Source organism: Pan troglodytes, chromosome 13 (genome assembly GCF_028858775.2).
Source record: "Pan troglodytes isolate AG18354 chromosome 13, NHGRI_mPanTro3-v2.0_pri, whole genome shotgun sequence".
Classification (NCBI taxonomy): domain Eukaryota; kingdom Metazoa; phylum Chordata; class Mammalia; order Primates; family Hominidae; genus Pan; species Pan troglodytes.
The window spans coordinates 109,962,161-109,981,207 of record NC_072411.2 but is presented as its reverse complement, the minus strand read 5'-3'; the positions used below and the strand labels follow the sequence as shown (position 1 = coordinate 109,981,207).

General features: G+C 40.2%; 1 protein-coding gene across 8 annotated transcripts in view; it reads right to left on the bottom strand.

Annotated features, from left to right (window-relative positions):
• The window catches only part of CCNYL1 (cyclin Y like 1), a 44,719-nt gene that overhangs the window by 9,380 nt on the left and 16,292 nt on the right, over positions 1-19,047 (bottom strand). For 4 of the 8 annotated variants that reach the window (XM_063790698.1, XM_009444120.4, XM_063790700.1 and 1 more), the window contains 5 exons: positions 18,222-18,256; positions 11,061-11,161; positions 7,662-7,697; positions 4,403-4,454; positions 2,766-2,885 (listed from right to left, as the gene is read on the bottom strand). In XM_063790698.1, coding sequence (XP_063646768.1) covers positions 2,766-2,885; positions 4,403-4,454; positions 7,662-7,697; positions 11,061-11,161; positions 18,222-18,256 — 344 coding nt within the window. The remainder of the gene's footprint in view (positions 1-2,765; positions 2,886-4,402; positions 4,455-7,661; positions 7,698-11,060; positions 11,162-18,221; positions 18,257-19,047) is intronic. The other 4 variants (XM_003309445.6, XM_063790701.1, XM_024355041.3 and 1 more) reach the window with 3 other exon arrangements.

The window sequence follows — 19,047 nt, the reverse complement described above, 5'->3', positions numbered from 1 at the left end:
TCTCTCCTTAACCCACTCCTGTTTGTCCCTTGCTGCTGTCACTCTCCTGAGACTCCTCTTGCCAAGGTCCCCAGAGTCTTCACACTTACAAGCCAGAGCTCTTCATCCCACTGCTCCACTCCCCAAGTCTTCCCTAATATTGTACAGGGCATTTCCATTCACCTAGTTGCTGAGGCCAAATACCTACATTCAAGTTATCCCACACCAGACTGTGCACAATTCCTGCTATGTCCACCTTCACTGGTAGGCTGCTCGCTTTTGATTCTGAGCTGCCATTTGTCACTGCTCACCTGTATCACCCTCGTTGCTTCTTAACTCTCTTCTCTGCCTCTATTCTGCCAATTAAGGCCTACTCTCTTCAAGCCATCAGCATAACTTCTTAAGAGCACTTCACTCCCCTGCTCAAAATCTACCTAAAGTACCCATCAAACTGGAATAAAAACTTCTTCCTGGCCAGGCGCAGTGGCTCACACTTGTAATCCCAGTACTTCGGGACGCCGAAGTAGGCGGATCACCTGAGGTCAGGAGTTCAAGACCAGCCTGACCAACATGGCGAAGCCCGGTCTCTACTTAAAAAAAAAAAAAAAAAATTAGGCGTGGTGACGGGCACTGGTAAGCCCAGGTACTCGGGAGGCTGAGGCAGGGAGAATTGCTTGAACCTGGGAGGTGGAGGTTGCAGTGAGCCAAGATTGAGCCACTGCACTACAGCCTGGGTGACATAGCAAGACTCCGCGTCTCAAAAACAAAACAAAACAAAACAAAAAAAACCTTCCTGTGGCCTGCAAGCCAAAAGGCCCTATGTGACCTCACCTCCTCCACTCTTTCCAACTCACTCCAACCACACGGGACACCATGCTGTTTGTTCCTTGAACACACACACACACAAAATGTTCCTGTCTAGTCTTGGCACTTGTCTGGCTGCCTGTAATGCCAGCACTCTTTACCTTCCTGCTTTGATCAGGTCACTGCTCAAATGTCACCTCTAGAGAGGTTCTTCCTGATCATTCTATCTAAAATAGTGAGCCCCTCCTGTCACTCTGTATCCCTTTATGCTGCTTCATCTTCTTGCTACTTACCACTACCTGAAAAAATGTCTTCCTCACTAGAACATAAGCTCATAAAGGCGAGAACTTTGTTCAATCTGCCTCTCCTCTACTCTAGCACTTGGTAGCTCACGTCTGTAATCCCAACACTCTGGCAGGATCGCCTGAGGTCAGTTCTGAGACCAGCCTGGGCAACACAGCTAGACTCTAGTTCTACTAAAAAATTAAAACAAAACAAAACAAAAACAAAAACAAAAAACAAGAATAGTGGCATAGAGTAGGCACCCAGTGAATATTTACAGAATCAGAAACTTCTTGGCAGCATTTAACACTGGGACCATAGCCTCTCTTATCTTGATCTCTGTTCTTTTATTACCTTCTCCTGGGTTTCCTCCTTCCACTCCATCTGGGAGCTTGTCCCTCAAAAATGCTAACAGTCTTTAGAGATCTATCTTCTATCCACTTTCTTTTCTTTTTTTAGAGATGGGGGCCTTGCTATGTTGCCCAAGCTGGACTCAAACTACTGCACTCAAGTGATCCTCCCACCTCAGCCTCCCCAGCAACAGGGACTACAGGTGTGCACTACCATGCCTAGCTTCTCCACTTTCATTCTGCAACCTTTCTCTGTATTTGAACAGCTACTGTAACTCTTCATTCCTTACCTCTAAGCTCAGATTCATGCTCCAGTCCAGTACATTCAAATGATTATTGGACACTGTCACTGCTACCTCACAGGCACATAGAGCTTAAACCATCTAAAATGAACTCCCCTCTTCCTATACAGCTTTCTCTCTTGTATCACCTGTCTCTCTACATCTGGAAGCACCACTCCTGCTTCTCTACAGTATGTGCTAAGTGTTCCAAATGGCTTACAGCTCCATGAAAAGGCCTAAGTCTGATCCAGTACCCACTGAGGGGCTTCTATTCAAGTGCACAGAAGCCTTCTCTCCTAAATTCCAATTGGATGCTAAAGGAGTAGGTACTGACCTAAGTATTCTTTCCCTCCAGGCCATGCAGTTGACCTTCCTCTATAGGTTTGCTGTGGGGAGGAGTAAAACAATCCTAACCACTTGAATGGGATTTATTATTCAATGATAAAATCTTACCATAGGAATTCTGTATGGAGGACAGAAAGTTAAGGACACAGCTATAGCTTAGTAAGCTAATCAGCAAAGCCTTTGTCCAAGTATTACTGGTACCACATTGCTGGGCAACATCACGAGCAGGCACAAGAGGTAGGCAGAGATGATTAAAACCCATCATCCAAGGAACAAAGAATTTAGGGCAATAGTTCTCAATCACAATACACATCGGAAATACCTGGGGAATAGAGCCTGGGACTTGGCTTAGACCTACACTGGAATCAGTATCTGGCTCTGAACCACATGGTTTTGTTACCGCTCCCCATCACCCCCAGCCCTGCCACCATGCCTTGTATGTGTACACACTGAATGTGTACATGTGCATTGATGGGTAGGGGGAGAAACCAGAAATCTCCCTGGCTGCCTTTTGTAGCAACTGTTCTGTGATGAGAAAAGCAATGGAAACATGTTCAACCATAATGATGATTAAACGCGAATGTACGTATTTATGTTCCTTTCATAGGTTTCTCTTAAAGTTCTGATGATAATTTCAGGAACCTATTTTTATTTGAAAAATAGGACCATACCCTGTGTACAAGACTAATTTCTAAAGACACTTTATAAATGAGAAATATCTTACCAAAGTTACTATTGCACATTCAGCTGTTAGCTGTGCAGCACTAAAAAGAGTACGAACAAATCTGTAAATAAATTTGTGCTCAGGATCATGCTTAAAGTATTCCTCTGGAACTTTTTCTCGCTGAAAGAAGAAAAGATGCAATGTTAGTATCCACTGAAGAAAAAAATTTTAAGTTTTTTTTTTTTTTTTTTTTTTGAGACTGAGTTTCACTCTTACTGCCCAGGCTGGAGTGCAATGGCATGATCTTGGCTCACTGCAACCTCTACCCCCCGGGTTTAAGCGATTCTCCTGCCTCAGCCTCCTGAGTAGCTAGGATTACAGGCACCCGCCACCAAGCCTGGCTAGTTTTTGTATTTTTAGTAGAGACAGGGTTTCAACATGTTGGTCAGGCTGGTCTCAAACTCCTGACCTCAGGCAATCCACCTGCCTTGGCCTCCCAAAGTGCTGGGATTACATGCGTGAGACACCACGCCCGGCCTAAGTACTTTTTTTTTTTTTTTTTGAGACCCAGTCTTGCTCTGTCGCCCAGGCTGGAATGCAGTGGCACAATCTCGGCTCACTGCAACCTCCGCCTCCCAGGTTCAAGTGATTCTCCTGCCTCAGCCTCCTGAGTAGCTGGGATTACAGGCGTGCACCACCATGTCCGGCTAATTTTTTGTATTTTTAACAGAGGCAGGGTTTCACCATGCTGGCCAGGCTGGTCTCAAACTCCTGACCTCATGATCTGCCCACCTCGGCCTCCCAAAGAGCTGGGATTACAGGTGTGAGCCACCATGCCCAGCTGGCCTACGTACTCCTAAGACCAGCAGTGTTGACGTTTGAGCCCATGTACCCCTTAAAATAATTCTGGTTGAGTGATATGACTTTTAGTTTTTAAAATATAAACAATTGGATCTTAAAATATAATGATTCAATACTCATCACCATTTATCATTAAGGAAAAATACAGGCACAACTCAGAAAATTTTTATGTTCCTTTCCACTTTCTATCCACAGAATTCTATCAAAATGTAAACTACTTGTAGGCTCGAAAGTCTTACTAATCATATGTCAGGATTCTCTCAAATACACTTTGAAAAATTTTTTTTTTTGAGATGGAGTCTCACTGTCGCCCAGGCTGGAGTGCAGTGGAGCGATCTTGGCTCACTGCAAGCTCCGCCTTCCAGGTTCACGCCATTCTCCTGCCTCAGCCTCCCGAGTAGCTGGGACTACAGGCGCCTGCCACCGTGCCCGGCTAATTTTTTGTATTTTTAGTAGAGACGGGGTTTCACTGTGTTAGCCAGGATGGTCTTGATCTCCTGACCTCGTGATCCGCCTGCCTTGGCCTCCCAAAGTGCTGAGATTACAGGCGTGAGCCACCGTGCCCGGCCTGAAAAAATATCTTTAGTTTCCTGTAACCATAAGGCTCAAAGGCTTCACTGTCCAAGACAATAGTCATTAGCCATGAGCGGCTATCATATACCTGAGGAAGTGAATTTTTAAATGTTTACACCATTTTAATTGATTTAAATTGAAATTGTTCTCTAATTATCTTCATAGAGATCATGTATATTTGTTAGGACTATTTATAAATATCAGCATGAAATAAACACAACTCTATGAGAGAAAAATACTACCTCAAAAAAAGTGACACTTACTGTAAGTGGATGTGATCTCTCATCAAAAATATCCAGGGATCTATTTGCATCTCTATAAAATAAGAATATGCATTGAAGAAGTTAATTCAGGAATTGTTAATATCTGAGTAAAATGTCTGCTGGGGGTGGCGGGAGATGCCTCCTGTTTGCTTTGGTGTTTGCTTCACCAAAGCAAAGAGTTGTACAAATTCTTCTCCTGGATGCCAGCCTTCAGAGGATTTCCTGACCTCTTTTTACTCAGCATATGAGGTTCTGTACTGTGAGGTCTTTTCTACAATGACGATTCAGAATTGCCTTTAAGTATTGGACCTCCCTAACAGGCAATGGTAATAAAGTATATTTTCACTCTTCTAACCCCTCATTGGAACTCGAGAACATTTTACACAGCAGTAGTGGTGGGCAATAAACTCTTTAGAACTTTAATGACTGTGAATGAAATTCAGATTTCCCAGGCTTTTCCTCTCTAGTTCTCTGTATTACATTCTTGACATGTATTTGTTTAAGTAGTTTGATGAGTTAAAAACCTTATTGTCTTTTTATTTTAAAAGAGACAAGTCTTTGATAATCTTTACAAGTTTATAAAACTAATACATTGTGCTCATTTAATAAAACCAGTGGTTCTCCAAGTGTGGTCTGTGGACTTCTGGAGACCCTCTAGATCCTTTTCCAAGAGGTCCTTGAGGTCAAAACTGTTCTTTTAAGAATACTTATTCAACCTGAGAAAGCTGATTGAAAATTTAGAAATAAAAATAATTTTAAAAAAAGAATACTAAGATATTGCTTGCTTTTTGACTGTATGACATTTGTAATGAGTGTATAACAGCAAAAGTGGGTAAACTGCTGGCTTGTCAGCATGAATCAAGGCAGTGCTACCAAATTATACTAGTAGTTACACTACTCTTTACTGCCTCTTGCAGTTTAAGAAAAACACCTGCTTCACTCATGAATATCCTTGCTGAAGCAGTAAAAATTAATGGTATTATTAAATCTTGACCTTTCTTTTCACTATTCTGGAGTAAGCAGAAAGTTCACATAAAGTAATTCTGCATACCGAGGTAGAGTTGTGTTAAGGAAAAGCACTTGTGATTTAATTGTGAGCTAAACAAGCCATTTTTTTTTCACAGAATATCATTTTTACTTGAAAGTACAACTGTCATTCTCAAAAATGAAAAAAGTGGCCAGGTGTGGTGGCTCATGCCTATAATCCTAGCACCTTGGGAGGCTGAGGCGGGTGGATCACTTGAGGTCAGGAGTTCGAGACCAGCCTGGCCAACAGGGTGAAACCCCATCTCTACTAATACAAAAATTAGCCAAGCATGGTGACAGGCGCCCGCAGTCCTGGCTACTCAGGAGGCTGAGGCAGGAGAATCACTTGAACCCGGAAGGCAGAGGTTACAGTGAGCGAAGATGGCACCAGTGCACTCCAGCCTGGGCAACAGAGTGAGACTCAGTCTCAAAAGATAAATAAATAAAAAGTTTTTAAAAAATGAAGCTTGTCACTTCAAGAAAATAACACTATTTGTTGCAATGATAAAATTCAAGCTTTCAAACTAAAAATCAGGATTTGGAGAAACTTGTACCTTATTATGTGAGTTTAACAGCTTCTCAATACTTAAAGATTTTTTAATACAATTGGTGGTGATACTAACAAAAGTGAGCTTTGCCACTGTCAAGAAATGTGAACCAGGCTGGGTGTGGTGGCTCACACCTGTAATCCTAGCACTTTGGGAGGCTGAGGTGTGCGGATTGCTTGAGCTCAGGAATTCAAGACCAGCCTGGGCAACATGGTGAAACCCTGTCTCTACTAAAAATACAAAAAATTAGCTGGGTATGGTGGTATGTATTTGTAATCTCAGCTACTTGGGAGGTTGAGACAGGAGAATCGCTTGAACCTGGGAGGCGGAGGTTGCAGTGAGCTGAGACTGCACCACTGCACTCCAGCCTGGGTGATAGAATGAGACTCTGTCTCAAAAAAAAAGAAAAAAAAAGAAAAAAGAGATGTGAACCAATATTTTCCATATAACCAATGCATAATATTAGAAAACCAAGTAAGGGGAAATGATACATTTATTGTACAAGACAGATGGGTGAGTACTAATAAAAAATTCATTGATAACACAAAATTCCACTGTAACCATTTTAAGAAACTAGCACTTGTGGAGTGTTGGGTAGTATTAAAGAATACTGGCCGGGTATGGTGGCTCATGCCTGTAATCCCAGCACTTTGGGAGGCTGAGGCGGGTGGATCACCTGAGGTCAGGAGTTCAAGACCAGCCTGGTCAACATGGCAAAACTCCATCTCTACTAAAAATACAAAAATTAGCCAGGCGTCGTGGCATGCGCCTGTAACCCCACCTACTCGGGAGCCCGAGGCAGGAGAATCGCTTGAACTTGGGAAGTGGAGGTTGCAGTGAGCCGAGATCGTGCCACTGCACTCCAGCCTGGGCAACAGACAAGACTCCGTCTCAAAAAAAACAAATAAAAATAAACTAAAAAATAAAGAATACCCACAACCATCTGAAAGCTTTAAAAATATACCTTTTACCAACTATATATTTGCGTGAGGCTAGGTCATCTTCTTATGACTTCTTCAAAACAAATTACAGCTCACTACCAGGGTGCACTATTAGCCACGTAATACACCTACACATGTACTCACTGTATCTAAAATAAAAGTTGAAATTAAAAAAAAAAAACTAATTGCAAAGACAGAGATGAGAATCCAGCTGTTTTCTGTTAAGCTGGACACTAGAGAGTTGCAAAAATATAAATACATGACACATTTTACTCAACTTCGTTGTTGTAAAAGAGAGTTATTTTTCATGAAAAAATATTATTTATGTTAACAATATGATTCTCAGTCAGGGGTTATATTTTTGTTGTCACAACCTGGGACAGCTGTTAAATATCCTACAATACACAGGACAGTCCCCACAACAAAGACTTATCTAGCTCAAAATATCAACAGTGCCAACGTTGAGAAACTGAAACTAAATATAGGGTTTTTTTTTTTAATTCTCAACTTCAATTTCTAATGCAATAAATATCAGTATAACCAACATAAACAAATACTCTTTGGGATCCTCAGTAATTTAATAATTGAAACCATCTTGGGGACCAGAAAAGCCACAAATGATTCAGTTCAATACTGTAATAGCAATCTATAGCTTATGATGTCTATAGTTATGACCTAATACTGAACTTGATATCATGCAAAGTAATTAGCTGGAATAACAAGACAGGTTTTAAAGGAGCTCACCTGTTCTTTATGTGGTAATATATTGCTAAGGTCACACTGTGAAGGGAAAAACAAATTATTTTTAACAACTGATTTAAACATTTGTTAGGCCTGAAGACATTTTTTAAATGAGGGAAGGGAGGAACCCTCCTAGCGGCCCTGAAATCCTCTAGTTCAGAACAGTACCATATGGGTACTTTCCCCTTGTTTTAGTTCCTTTCAGCAAAAATACACGAACCAAAATGCTAAGTAAGGCCGGGCGCAGTGGCTCACGCCTGTAATCCCAGCACTTTAGGAGGCCGAGGCAGGTGGATCAGGAGGTCAGGAGATCAAGACCATCCTGGCTAACACGGTGAAACCCCGTCTCTACTAAAAATACAAAAAATTAGCCGGGCGTGGTAGCAGGCGCCTGTATTCCCAGCTACTCAGGAGGCTGAGGCAAGAGAATGGCGTGAACCCGGGAGGCAGAGCTTGCAGTGAGCCGAGATCGTGCCACTGCACTCCAGCCTGGGCAACAGAGCGAGACTCCGTCTCAAAAAAAAAAAAAAAACCCAGTAATATGCTGTTAAAATACATGTTTCTGTTGACTATTATATAAATAATTACATATATCCCCATTTGCTCTTCTGCCCATAGAACCTTTCATTTTATACAAGTTCTACCTATTTGTATACATGCTTAAATTTAAACTATTTGGTTTTTTGGTTATTTTTATTTTTTGCTTTTTAAGCTGTTAGGCTCTGCATTTCAGTTGATTTAATTAACTATCACCTACCCACCCATCTTTCATTATTTCCCCTTAAAGTAAATAAAAGTGTTTTATACCAAATAAAATCATTTATGATCAATTTTGCATCATTAGTAGAAAACTTATTAGTAAATAAGTGCACACAAAACCAATGATAGGTGTAGCTATCCTGAAATAAGCAGTGCTAACAATGCAGCATAAAACTACAAAGTGTAATATTAATGGCAAGTATTTCCACATTGGTTTAAGTAAAATATTAGTGAACAGACATGACTTTTCAGATATATGTTACTGTATTCCTAAATTACCCACAGATGTTGTGTATCAGGAAACAAGGAGTTGTCTTAGGTAAGTTATATGCTTCCATTTGCCCTCAGTCTCTAAACTGAGGCTCAAAATAATTGAGGGAAGGCAAATCTGAATTTTAAGTCCATACAATGTTAGCACTTTTTTAAAAAGTCTGTAACATTAGCATCTAAGATGGATACTTCTATAGTGCTTCAAACATTTTCATGTCCAAATTGATTTTAACATTACAGAATTTGAAGTTATATGCTGAAAAGGACCATAGAACCTTACATGACATTTAATCCAACACCCAGTTTACAGATATGGGGACCAAGGCTTAAAACTGACTTGCCCAAGGTCCCACCAAATAGAAGCAGTTCATCCCCCTACATTCAATTAAGCAGTGGTTCTCAAACTTTCTGCACACTGCAATCACCTGAGGAGCTTTAAAAACTGCCTAACTTCCAACTTGAGACATTCTGATTTAATTGGCATCGGGTATGACTTGGGGTATGAGGAGTGTTTTTTGTTGTCTTTTTGTGTGTTTTGTTTTGTTTTTTTTGAGACAGAGTCTTGCTCTGTCGCCCAGGCTGGAGTAAATGGCACAATCTCGGCTCACTGCAACCTCCGCTTCCCGGATTCAAGCTATTCTGTCTCAGCCTCCCAAGTAGCTGGGATTACAGGTGCAGGCCACTACACTTGGCTAATTTTTTTGTATTTTACTAGAAATGGGGTTTCACCGTGTTGCCCAGGCTGGTCTCAAACTCCTGAGCTCAGGCAATCTACCCGCCTTGGTCTCCCAAAGTGCTAGGATTACAGGTGTGAGCCACCACGCCCAGCCTGAGGGTTGTTTTTAAAGATCCCCTGGTGATGATTCCAATGTGCTGCAAATTTTGGGAATGACTGAGTTAGGGTTAAGATCAGAATCATCTGGGATGTGCTTGTCTGTGTAATTATGCCTCACATGCCTTCTCCATTTTCCTAAAAGGCTTGTGACTGCCTAGAGATCAAGGGAAGGTGGAGGTGAGATGAATGTGTTTGTGGACATATATCTTGAAAAAAGTTGCATAAGTGATTCTGATATGGCTCACCCATCCCATGAGAATAACGCACTAGTAAGCCATGATAAACATTTTTCAAAATCTTTCCTAAAAGTCAATTTGCCGTACTTGTGAAACCTTTATTTAACCAGTAGTGAAATATACCAAATGATCATTTCTAAAACTTACTGAGAACAAATTAAAACTTACTGTACATCCAAAAGTAGACATCTAAAAATTAAGACTAAAATGGGGGGAAAAAAGCATGAAATCTATTATACTTGTTTGAGCAAGGTTAATCTTCAAAACTACTTTGAATCTTATAGAAACATCAGAATCTTTTGAATTCAAAAGAAGCCAGGGACTCTAGCCAAAGTGGAGTGGTTTTTTAACTCAAGGATTTAGGACCTTGGCTGAATACAAACATTGAACGATTACTCAGTAGGTGCCAAAGCTCAGGACTTTAGACAGAGTCAGAGTCCAGTTTGTGCTAAAACACAATTCGATTTCAACTATTGTTTTAAGTGAGAGAGTAAAGTGACATTATTATGAGTGTAAATTTGCTGCTTTTAAAGTAGAAGTTACTGACAATTGAATTAACTAAAAAAAAAAAAAAAAGCTAGTACATTAGAAACAAAATTAAGTTTATAAGCTAGTTATGTTTTTAGACTAAAAAGTAAAATTAGGGATAAGGACATTAATATTCTAGTGTAGCACTTCCCAAACTGTGTTCTGAAAATCAACGCTCATAATCCAAGGAGATGTTAATAGTTTCCTGACAACCCCAATGGAGTTGTTTGCTGTTGTTGTTGGTTTTTAAATAAACTTGAAAAGTTCATCTTAGGGTGTTCTGAAAGTGCATCTCAGATTGTGCCCAAGAGGTGCTCGTGCACGACAGGGAAAATGTAAATGCAGATACACTATGGTGCCAGTAGAGGACAAGCTGTTCCTTCTTCCAAGAGTAGTTTGCAAAGCAGTACACATTGTTTTAGGCCTGTAACTCATAACAAACTAACGTTTTTCCAGAAACATCCAATAAAAAGCACCTCTCCTTCTCACATTATGTTCAACACTGTCTTAACATAAATGCATTAAATAAATAGCTACACTTTTCTGGGATTGCTTCTTCACTAACTGGCTTTCCCTTCCACCATGCAGCCTAAGATTAAAACAGGAAATTAAAATTCATATTTAGATCCTTGAAATCAATATATAGTTGACACCGATTTCTTAAACTCATTGCTGAAAAGGACAATCAAATGGCTGAAATTACCGAGGATGGCTAGGATGCTTTTAGCATAAGGGGGTCTGTCACTCAGCCCTTGGCAGCCTAGTTGTACTCACCATTTTACTGTGGTTCTAAGATTAGGCTGGCTGACTGTGCTGTCATCTAGAAATATTGTTGAGCATGAGCTATATTTTTTAGTAAGCTGCCCTGGAGATACCTGAAGGGGAAGGGAAATAGAAGAAAATGTCACAGTAAGTTAAACCTATAAAAGTGTGGTTTTTCCTTGGTTAAAATGTCAAATGATAAAGCATTAAGATATTTCTTACACTCCATGAACTGCCTGAGTGTAGTATCATGTGCAGCTCTATGGGAAACCCAGTGGAGGCTCTCCCACAGACAGTGTTTGAGGAATGGGTTATGAAATGCTGCTCTTGTGGTACCTATAATCAAACTTGGCAAGCATCTGTTATGCATTCCCTGTATAAATTAATGGGAAAAGTTTACAATAAGATTTCAGTGTTTTTTCTTAAGCAATAAAAAGCAGCTGAGATTTTCTATTATTCCTTCACTACAGTAAAATGTAATGCCTTAAGTCATATTTGCATAAGAGCATTTTATTGCAGTAAATGAAAGCCTAATACTACATTTACTAAGTTACTAATATTAAACATATTAGTTCAGGAGACAGTATGAGAAACAAGTGTTTCACAGTCAGAGGCTTCGTCTGCCAGGGCTGCTCCATCACCCTCAGTGAAAGGGCCTGTTTTCTTACGTGGAGGAGAAAAAGTATCACTTTAATATTCCAAACAAAAAAGATGACAAAAACAACTTTAGGAATTTAACTTGCACTTCATATTTAAATAAAACTGCTATTACATTATTCAAATGAGAACCTCAGAGAACACTCTCCATTTCAAAATGTTATTAATTTTATTCTATAAGTTATTTGACAGGCATCATGGCACTTGCCTGACTCACTCATGCTGCTCTGCCTGGAATACCTTGTTCTTCCTCCTTATCCCGATAAGCCTGACCCCATCTGCCTTCTGGGATCCCTTTGCCCGCAGCCGCACCAAAAAACATTTCCCTTTTGGTACATTCATCCATCTAATTCACCACTTGTTACATGATACCAACTGCTTGTGGAGTAACCCCTCACAAGAAAGTAAGCTTCTCCAGGGAAGGAAGGACTCTTCCTCCTCATACCTCTGGCTGCTGAGCACAGAACTGGGGACAAATTAAGGAGTTCAACAAGTGTTTGACAAATTATTTAAATCAGTTACAATTTGGAAGGTAAATGCACACACACAAATTAGCAGAATTTATCTGCAGTTGTATCAAGGAGGTGACTATGAACTTTTTGAGCCCTCTAGAAAATAAACCATCTTTAAAACACTTTAGAAGTATCCATTTATTTGGGAAGAGTGCAACAGTCAAATACTGAAACAGCCTGAACTATGTTAAGAAGGTCAGTAACCAAATCCCAGTCATTGAATAGCTGAAAGTAACAGTAGCATTTTTTTTTAAAACCACAGAATACTAATAATTTTAACACTTAAAAGAAAACTAATTCAGATGAGCCTTCCTTCTTCCTATTAATATGATAGTTTTTACCACGTTGTCACACTCTCCCATCAGTATCCCACACATATACATGAAAGACAGGGCAGGGAGAAGGTCTAGTCATTGCTTTTAAAAATGCATGCATCAAAAAATTGCCAGTAGCCAATAATCAGAACTATCCATACAGTGTAACAGCATTTTGTTTCAGATGTTTTTACTGCAGTCACTTAATTCTTACTAACAAAAAGTCCCAGATATTCTGTTTTTAAAAAGTATTACTATTTGAAGGACCAAATTCTCCTTCAACCTAGAAATGTTTTCAACTATATCTAAACTCATGTTTCTTAAGCTATTATATTTAATGTATATAGTTTACATTAACTGTGTATGTGTGCTAATGTATATACTTTTATTGTCTCAAGAAACACATACAGTATAAAAAATAAAAACTGACTTATTCAAATACATTCATTCAAAGTGGAAGGTGGGGCTGGGCACGGTGGCTCACACCTGTAATTCCAGCACTTTGGAAGGCCAAGGCGGGTGGATCACCTGAGGTCAGGAGTTCGAGACCAGCCAGGCCAACATGGAGAAACCCTATCTCTACTAAAAATACAAAAATTGGCCAAGCGTGGTGGTGGGCTCCCATAATCCCAACTACTCGGGAGGCCGAGGCAAGAGAATCACTTGAACCCGGGAGGCGGAGGTTGTAGTGAGCCAAGATCGCACCACTGCACTCCAGCCTGGGTGACAGAGCGAGACTTGGTCTCAAAAAAAAAAAAAAAAGAAAGAAACCTCTCTGCTAATCAATATATAGCATGAGACACACCACTAACTTTCAACTATCCAAATTTTTTGTTATCAAGAGTATCCCTATATCTCTTGAGACTACGGGGTGGCAGAATTAAGCTTCTGAGCAAAGCAATTACAGCTGGCAACAGGTAATTCCCCCATCATCTTGCTGGAAAACTCAACAATTTCCTTTATTTTAGGCTAAAGCCTTACCAAAGCTGACTTACAACCTCAACAAACTCTACTGACAAACATAATAATATAAAATATAAATACTTAAAAAAATCCAAACAACAAAACACTACTGAAAGTTCACAGATGTCATTTCAGGTAGTCACAAAATAGGGACAAAGAATATATCATTCATCTTCATTTAGTCTGCACAAATGACAATCTTTAACAAGAAAGGGAAGGGGTACTGAGTAGACTTAAGGGAGAATAGCAAAGATAGAAAATAATCATACTTAGTAATCTACTGAGTCACAACTGAAACCTTAAAGGTAAAGTACCTGTTGAACTCCTATGCCTATCCACTGACTTTTCCCATTGTGCCTACTGCCTCTAATTTTAACCCATTTAAAATAAGAGGTAAATGCTACTACAGAATCTGTCTCAAAAGAAAAAAAGAATTAATGACTTTTAATTAACTTAAAAATTTCTGACATTTTGTGCATTAATGAAACACCTCCATCTATGTTGCACAGTAATGGGGCAATATAGCAGGGTGCAGAGTTTGAATACAATTCCTAAGGCCTTACTAGAAGAGTATAATATGCTTATTATAGGTATAACTAAAAAATGTCTGAATTAGTATCATTATGTTGAATTTAAACTTAGATTTACACTTTAAATAAAGGTTCTAAATTTGGGTTAAACATGACAGATTGACCATAAATTTATTTCCTTGCCCTCCTGAAATTTCATTAGAATTAAAGACATAAAATAAAGGTTATACACAGGAGCAGGCAACAGGATTGACAGCAGATATTTCCATTTATTTTATTTTTGAGACAGAGTTTATAAATTTATTTATTTTTTAAACAGAGTCTTGCTCTGTTGCCCAGGCTGGAGTGCAGTGGTGCAATCTTGGCTCACTGCAGCTTCCACCTCCCAGGTTCAAGCAATTCTCCTGCCTCAGCCTCCCGAGCAGCTGGGATTACAGGTGCGCACCACCACACCCGGCTAATTTTTATATTTTTAGTAGAAACGGAGTTTCAACATGTTGGCAAGGCTGGTCTCGAACTCCTGGCCTCAAGTGATCCTCCCGCCTCAGCCTCCCAAAGTGCTGAGATTACAGGCGTGAGCCACCGCACCTGGCCACAGCAGATGACTTTTAGTAAATCTTGAGAGATGAAAAAGACAAAGGAGTGGTAACTGATATGGAAGCACAACTTCAGTGCCTACAGAGAGTGACTGGAACAGGATCAAATTAGTTTGTCTTACAGAACCCAAGGCAGGCTTCAAACTCAGAGGCACATGGCACCTTGGAAGGTAGAGTGAAACATAAAACAAAAGCCAGCAAGGTCAGTTGAAAATATGTAGTTGGAGTCCCAGGTCCACCTGTCCTTCCATCTTATAAGGAATATAGAAGGTTCTGGGCTCAGAAATAGTAGGACTGAAATCTGGGAAATGGGAAAAAAAACTACACACTGAGAAGTGGAACTCCACCTCCCTTTTCCAACTCTGCTTCTGGAAAATGAGCAGCCATGCTTGTACTCCCCAGGTAGAAAATTGGGAGATTCTTCTCTGAAGAAACTGAACAGTCTCAGAAAAGACGCATCCAGCAGGGCACAGTGGCTCACACCTGTAATCCCAGCACTTTGGGAGGCTAAGGTGGGTGAACTTGAGGCCAGGAGTTCGAGACCAGCTTGGCTAATACGGCAAAACCCTGTCTCTACTAAAAAAAAAAAAATTAGCCAGGCGTGGTGGCACACATCTGTAATCTCAGCCACTCAAGAGACCGAGGCACAAGAATCACTTGAACTCGGGAGGAAGAGGTTGCATCTTGGCAGAGGGCGCTGAGATCACGCCACTGCACTCCAGTATGGATGACAGAATGAGACTCTCTCAGAAAGAAAAGCAAAGGAAAGGACAGGACAGGAGAAAGGAAAGGGGAAAGGAAGGAGGAAAGGAAAGGAAAGGAGAAAAAAAAGAAGAGAGAAAAGACAAGACAAGACCCACCAGATAACAGACTGAGGTCTTCTAAATTAAAGGCTAGCTTGGCCTCCAATGTCCTTGCAGTAAGAATCATCAGTTAACAAAAGTCCTTTCCAATTAGAGAAAGCCAGGGACTATCACACGTGAGGGAAGCCTCCAACAAGAGAGAGCAAAACAATAGGAAAAAGGAATGCATGGGAGTGGTGAAAATTCAGGAGCAAATGAAAACTTTAAAAAATTCTTAAAATACCCTCAAAAAGATGAAAGATTCAATAGAACGGTTAGAGCATAAAGTAAAAGAATGCCCAAGAAGTAGAACAAAAGACTAACTAGAAAATGGGAGAGTGCGGGCGGGGGGTGCGGGGGCGGGGGCGGGGGGGGCGCGGAGACAAGTAAAGATCAATGCAGAAACACTGGTCTAATAAGCTCAGCATCTGAATAGTAAGAATATCAGGAAAAAGAAGGAACAAAGAAAACAAAATTCTCTAGAAGACATAGTCTACAGACTTATTGGTCCCAATAAAAAGAAAAGGTCCAGGCCGGGTGCGGTGGCTCATGCCTGTAATCCCAACACTTTGGGACGCCGAGGTGGGCAGATCACAAGGTCAGGAGATCAAGACCATCCTGGCCAACATGGTAAAATCCCTCCTTCTCTACTAAAAATACAAAAAAATTAGTCAGGCTTGGTGGCGCGCCCCTGTAGTCCCAGCTACTTGGGAGGCTAAGGCAGGAGAATTGCTTGAACTTGGGAGGTGGGGATTGCAGTGAGCTGAATTCACGCCACTGCACTCAAGCCTGGCAACAGAGCAAGACTCCGTCTCAAAAAAAAGGAAAAAAGAAAAGGTCCATAGCAAGCCATATTATGAAATTTCAGGATCTCAGGGATACAGAAGGCACTAAAAAGCTTCCAGAGACATGTAAAAACTGGTTACACGAACTGTATCACACAATGGCAACAGATTCAAGAATACTATAATGAGAACACAATAGAGAAATGTCTTCAGAACTATGAAATTTGAGTGAACCTAGCATTTTATACTCTTATGAAATAGGAAGCTTTGGCTAGGTGCAGTGGCTCACACCTGTAATCCCAACACTTTGAAAGGCTGATGCAGGTGGATGGCTTGAGCCCAGGAGTTTGAGACCAGCCTGAGCAACAGGGCAAAACCCCATCTCTATGGAAAAATACAAAAATTAGCTGGACATAGTGGCACATGCCTGTAGTCCCAGTTACTCGGAAGGCTGAGATGGGAGGATCACTTGAGCCCAGTAGGTTAAGGATGCAGTAAGCCGAGACCACACCACTGCCCTCCAGCTTGGGCAACAGAGTGAGACCCTGTCTCAAAAAAGAGAAAAAAAGAAAAAAAGAAAAAAAAAGGCCAGGTGCAGTGGCTCATGCCTGTAATCCCCACTTTGGGAGGCCAAGGCAGGCAGATCACCTGAGGTCAGGAGTTCGAGACCAGCCTGGCCAACATGGTGAAACCCCGTCTCTATTAAAAATACAAAAATTAGCTGGGCATGGTGGCAGGCGCCTGTAATACGGGCTACTTGGGAGGCTGACACAGGAGAATCGCTTGAACCTGGGAGGCGGAGGTTGCAGTGAGCTGAGATCGCACCACTGCACTCCAGCCTGGGGGACAAGAGCAAGACTTTGTCTCAAAAAAAAAAAAAAAAGAGAGAGAGAGAAAGAAATAGGGGAGGTTTTCAGACAGGCTAGATCTCTAAATATGTCTGTCTATGGGCCCTTTCCCAGGAAAATGTACTCTGGTACAACTAGGAAGGTTAACAAGATAGAGGGAAACACAGAATCTAGGATTTAGGGGACCCAACACAAAAGGACAGTTATGTGAGATCCCAGATGACTTCAGAGAGATATCCCAGGAAAACAGGCACAGAGCAGTCTTAGGAAAAACCCGTCTATATTTGAAGAGGATGACAAAAGGCTGAGGAAAGCTGTCTCCAAGAGAAAAATGGAACAGATGTGTTTTAGTAGATGGAAAACATTTTTGATGGGCATGTGGCAAATGCTACAACATTTGGGGGGGAAAATAGCTGTTAGAAAACAGCCAAATGAATATAGTCAGGAAATTAATTCCACACACACACAAAAAAAGACATGAAAGCAAGGAGACCAGCCAAGGGTTACTACTGCATTTGGCTGTGTGAGCTAGTGGAGGCTAGGAAGAGACGTGCAGACATGCCCAGATTTCAGAAATATTTAAGAGAAACAAAGGATGTACAAGGAGAAGACAGTGAGAATAATATATGACTCAGCAGTGAATAATATCTGTATAATCATAACAATGTAAACATCAATTACTGATTTAATTTAAAATGTGATATATATGGGAGAAATAGAGGGAAGAAAATAAGGTCACGGTGGAGTGAGGAAGCTAAGTTTTCACTTGTTATGACAGGAAGTCAACATATAGTGCTAAAAATGAACTTAGCTATTATAATTTTGTTACTTGATTTTTAAAAAGATTAAAAACTTTAGGCAAAAATATTTAAGGCAGATATTTATACCACAACCAAACTATTGAAATTTAACTTAAATGTCAGAAACCCTTAACAATTATTGGGTACACTAAGTCAAAGACTTTCCTGCATATATCTGATTCTCAGCAAAATAGAAATGATTTAGAAAATCCACAAAAAGAGGCCCATACTAACAGTATTGGGTCCCCATTATATTTTTATGGAATCATGACAGACATACTTTTAATTCAACTGTTAATTTCTTAGCTTTCCAACTGTTTACTTACATGGTTTAAATGGTTGCTCTTCCTCTTTTCTCGCACTAAGAATAAAAAAAATTAGCTGATCAATTCTGATACAAATGCCACAGTATAAAAGTAGTTGCCAATCATCTGATTAACAATATACAAAATGAGATAAAATTCCATTTAAAAAATAATTTCCAACAAAATTCATCATTTAAATCATCTGGCAAGATGAATCCCATAAAATAAAATCTAAAAACTTAGTTTTACTTTTTGAACTGACAGATATTCTATTACATGGAAATGAAAGAATCCCTACATAAAAAAGAAAGGGGCAAAACAAATTATGCTAAATGAGAAATTTAGCTAATAGGTTTCCCTTTTGCATATCTGAACCATCATCCAGCAGTATTTTTTAATTCTACATTTACAGGTAGCTTACTTTAATTACCAAGATCTAACACCTGACAGCTCTAAGAACCAGTTTCTGGCTAGGTGCCAATCTCTAGCTGCACCACAATCACTGCAAACATCCTGAACCACTTACTGGTCATCTACTAGTATGTTACTGAAAAAATAAACGGGTCTTTACACAAGTGGAAAGTAAACTTCCTTAAATTTAAATGTTAAAATGAATGTTAACCTAATTGAATATGGTCTATTCAGCACATAAAATCATTTTAACAAAGGCCAGAAGAATAAAAGCTCCAAGAGGGACTTGGACCACGCTTTGTTTCCTATACTGCCTCTTCCCTTGATGCTAGACAAGTATCACAAGCACACACTCCTTACCACTGAAGAAAGAGGAGCATGGGATAGCTCTTCTTTTACTGCTTCCACACTCTGTCTGTGTGAGAAGCCTCTGGCT